Consider the following 3,216-nt stretch of genomic DNA (forward strand, 5'->3'; position numbering starts at 1 on the left):
TGAATTCTAAGGGTCATAGCCTCTTTCATTAATAGATAGAAATACCAATATTCTGACATACAATTCTGAAAAAATATCATTTCAGAAATTTGAGTCAAAAGCAATCCTTATATGACCAATGGACTTGATCATATCTATTTGGAAAACGAGACAACTAGAAAATATAATATTTATCTATCTTCAATCGAGGGACACCATCATTGTTCGAATGGATACCATTCTTCATCAGCTCTTACACTGCCTCCTGATACTTGATACTTCTATATATCACGGTGGACCATCAATCCTACAAAATGTTGAGTAGTTTATGGAAGTCAGCCCATGTGAATAAATTGGCACAAAGTGTAATAACATATAAAATCAATGTATAATAGCAACTTACTTGATCATGTTGGCTTTCATGAGAACTATCACTTAGAGAACTACCAGACACAAGTCGCTTAATTTCAGAAACTTCTTACACCATGCCATTGAACTTTTCTTCGAGTTAAACTATGGTCTTAGTTTGTGTCTGGAGCACCAACAGTAAGTTACTTCTATCTCTAAGTAGGAATTGTACACTTGTTGTTGGAGCGCCAACAGTAAGTTACTTCTATCTCTAAGTAGGAATTATACACTTGTTGTTCATTATTGAAGTTATTACAGTTACATTAAGTCTTACGTGTTTGGCGGAGGTTGTACAATCAACAAAGGTTGTACCCTTCTTGTGTGTCTTAGAAAATAGACTATCCATACTGATCTTATATTATTGGAATAAAAACAACAGAAGTTAAATTGTGTACCAATTCCCAAATTATCTATCTAGAAGGTTTACTACTAGATCAAATAAAGAGGCAACATGAAACTGACCAAAAACTCCTTGCAAGGCCATGGTTGCCCTACACTTCTTCACTTTCTAGATTTTTATTACCTATTAATTCATCTACACCATTTGCAGTGTTTGAAAATATACAACCAATCGGCCAACACAGTAGATGAATTAAAGATGAAATAAATACATTTTACATACCATAGAATTCATCCATTGAATTTCCCATGTCACTTTCATTGCTGGCATCAACTTGATCATTCATAGCTGCAATATATTATGATTTACTTGAAGACAATAAAGCATAGAAACAATTCTTGGTTTAGTACGTGATACTTACAGACTCACTTTTGGAATCACCTGCATCCCAATTTGTACTAAACAAGATTGGTGTATTTGTTAGCGCATCGTTTCCATCTATGAAAACAAGTAACCACATTATATCATTGATTATAAGATAGCTGAATAATATTTTTATGTTTACGTAGTACCTTTTGTAGCTAACTTGTAATTTTTTTTCACAGTTCCGCATCTTGCATTTGAGCCTGTGGGTAACCCTTTTCTGCTGAAATCTGCTAATTGACTTGATTTCTCCACGAAGGTCCGCCTAGCAATGCCTTTGTGTACCAGTCCAGACTTATTCATTTGTGAAAGCATCTTTCCCAAGCTAATGTTGTCAAGTTTCCATACCTATGATGACTCACTGTGATAACATGTGTGTGTGTGTCTATATATATAGCGTTTGGTTGAAGTGTGCACAAAGGCTATACAAAGTACAATTTAAGTTAAATAAGTGAATGCTAAATCAAATAAAGTAAGTACAGAACTACTTGTGTCACTGTTTATTAATAAGGTAAAAGCTAATATAAGAAGCAAATCAAATACTACAGATTAAGACTTGAATAAACTAGTGGCCTCATGTTGTTCTCTTTCTACATGACGTTGTTGTTAATTTTTGAAAGAAGTCGTCTTTGTCACTATTGCCAGGTTCAAGTTCAGAGGGTATATCATCGGACTGTCCATGTGGTACATTATAAGCATGACGTGATGGATTTTTTCACAATTGTGTGCCATCCTTTTATAAGTTTGTCCTTAATAATATTTTTTTTAAAAAACTTTGCTATCCAGAATGAAAGGCTCATCTGTCTAAAGCAAACACTGCAGGTTAAGCCTAATGATTCCATTCTTGTTGTCTTACTTCATTCCATGCTCTTTGTTAAATACGTCAATCTAGTTGCAACGAAATAATGTCACACGCCTTCCATCTAAATATTGCAGCTCGACTATGTCTGTCAATATGGCATAATATTCTATTGTATTACCAATTATTATCCCCTTCTTCTAAAAGGATAGCCACCCCATTGGTCTGTGTGCAGAGGAGTCTATCTCGAATTTGAACACAACATCTGAATCTACTCCTGTCATAGCTAGTAAAATATGTTACATTTTCGACCATGTGATAGTGCCAAAAAGCCTACGTTGAGCTCACTCATATCATGTTCGTGAAAGCAAAAAATATTTGACTATGTAGCTATGTTAACATCTTCACACAGAGATACATAAATAGCTATGTTTAACATCTTCACACAGAGATACTGATATGTACATGCATATGCATCTACATACACACTTTATTCTGGAATCCTTTGTCTTACCTTCTCTTTTGAACCACTGACTGGACTTCTGGTTCCACATGGTGGTAAATGGTTGTGGTGAACATCCATCTTGACCACTGGAGTACTCACTACAGTAATACAAAGCTTAATTGATATGGGCACGCAAAAATTAGTTGACTATGTAACTAATAAGTTAATCGGCCAATCAATACCTAATATATGGTCGAACTTCATCAAAATTTCTGAAAACATAAGTACCAAATTCTACCTACATATTTAGTAATTAGAATCAGCAACATTGCATGAAGGTCCTGCAACAGGAAAAAAAGCAGAGGAAGGAGGAACACCAACGAACCTGTAGCAGCAGAGTGGATGGAGATGAGCAAGCGGTAGCGTGGGTGCATCAGGGTTGAAGCTACGGGCGACGTGCAGGCGGCAGCGCGGCCGCACCGTGGTCGAGGCGACCGACAAAGTGCATGCGACAGCACGCGCGCACCAGGGTCGGGGCTACCAGCGACGTGCAGGCGGCAGCACGGCTGCGCTGGGGTCGAGGCGACAGGCGATGTGCAGGCGGCAGTGCGGCCGCACCGGGGTCGAGGTTATTGACGACATGCAGGCAGCATCGCGGACAAGCCATGGTCCAGGAGACTAGCGAGGTGAGGGATGCAATGCGGATAGGCATAGAGCAGAAGGTAGATGCGATCTATGGACCATGAAGGTCTCGCGGGATGAGAGGAGAAAGAGGCGCAGGGAGATAGGATCCTCACAGATTAAAATAGATATTTGCTATGT

General features: G+C 38.3%; 1 protein-coding gene across 5 annotated transcripts; it reads right to left on the bottom strand.

The window, feature by feature from the left end:
• Positions 1–2,789, bottom strand: LOC125508427 (uncharacterized). 5 transcript variants are annotated; one of them, XR_015604454.1, is made up of 5 exons: positions 2,637–2,788; positions 1,300–2,552; positions 1,149–1,225; positions 1,010–1,075; positions 1–286 (listed from the first exon to the last, which is right to left on the bottom strand). XR_015604454.1 is itself a non-coding variant. In XM_087525872.1 (5 exons), exons 2-5 carry the CDS (start codon positions 1,463–1,465, stop codon positions 261–263), a joined length of 327 nt encoding a protein of 108 aa, XP_087381998.1. In that variant the 5' UTR covers positions 1,466–2,552; positions 2,637–2,785; the 3' UTR covers positions 1–260. The 5 variants fall into 5 exon arrangements, 1 of the variants encoding a protein (XP_087381998.1); XM_087525872.1 differs by having other exon boundaries at positions 1,157–1,225; positions 2,637–2,785; XR_015604453.1 differs by having other exon boundaries at positions 1,149–2,552; positions 2,637–2,789.
• Between the last annotated feature and the right edge of the window lie 427 nt (positions 2,790–3,216).

The sequence above is a fragment of the Triticum urartu genome, chromosome 5A, assembly GCF_056163025.1.
Source record: "Triticum urartu cultivar PI428250 chromosome 5A, HENAU_Tu73, whole genome shotgun sequence".
NCBI classification, from domain to species: domain Eukaryota; kingdom Viridiplantae; phylum Streptophyta; class Magnoliopsida; order Poales; family Poaceae; genus Triticum; species Triticum urartu.